The sequence below is a fragment of the Seriola lalandi genome, unplaced genomic scaffold (assembly GCF_002814215.2).
Source record: "Seriola lalandi dorsalis isolate HSWRI2012SDOR001 ecotype SW California unplaced genomic scaffold, Sedor1 jcf7180002054955, whole genome shotgun sequence".
Lineage (NCBI taxonomy): Eukaryota > Metazoa > Chordata > Actinopteri > Carangiformes > Carangidae > Seriola > Seriola lalandi.
Genome location: NW_019525506.1, coordinates 103405 through 103833, shown reverse-complemented (window position 1 = coordinate 103833; position 429 = coordinate 103405). Strand labels below are relative to the sequence as shown.

At 57.8% G+C, this 429-nt stretch overlaps 1 protein-coding gene across 1 annotated transcript in view; it reads left to right on the top strand.

The window, feature by feature from the left end:
* ttc16 (tetratricopeptide repeat domain 16) overlaps positions 1-429 on the top strand; it is a 37707-nt gene that overhangs the window by 28598 nt on the left and 8680 nt on the right. Inside the window, exon 18 of the mRNA XM_023394982.2 lies at positions 246-416. Within this exon, the coding sequence (XP_023250750.1) occupies positions 246-416 (171 nt within the window). The remainder of the gene's footprint in view (positions 1-245; positions 417-429) is intronic.

The window sequence follows — 429 nt, the reverse complement described above, 5'->3', positions numbered from 1 at the left end:
GCCAGTGTGTGATGTGGAAGGATCCTGTGATGTTATCTGAAATGACTGTGACAGGAAGTGGTTTTTGCGGCGCGACGTGACGTGACCCGATCTGCCTTGAACGTGACGTTACATTTGACTCTGAGCTCCATGACAAAACTTGGCTCAAGGAGACGGTCAGGGAAACCGAGGATGCTGCTGCTGCTGCGGCGAAGATTTCTCATGATGTCATGCTTTCTGACCTTTGACCCCTTTTGTCGCTGCAGTGCTCGGGGTCGTGCGGCCAGGGGAAGATGCTGCGTCACGTGTACTGCAAGGCTCCGGACGGCCGCGTGGTCCCTGAGAACCAGTGCTCTGCGGAGAACAAGCCGCTGGCCGTCCACCCCTGTGGGGAGAGGGACTGCGCTCCACACTGGCTGAGCCAAGACTGGGAGAGGGTGAGGACTCAAC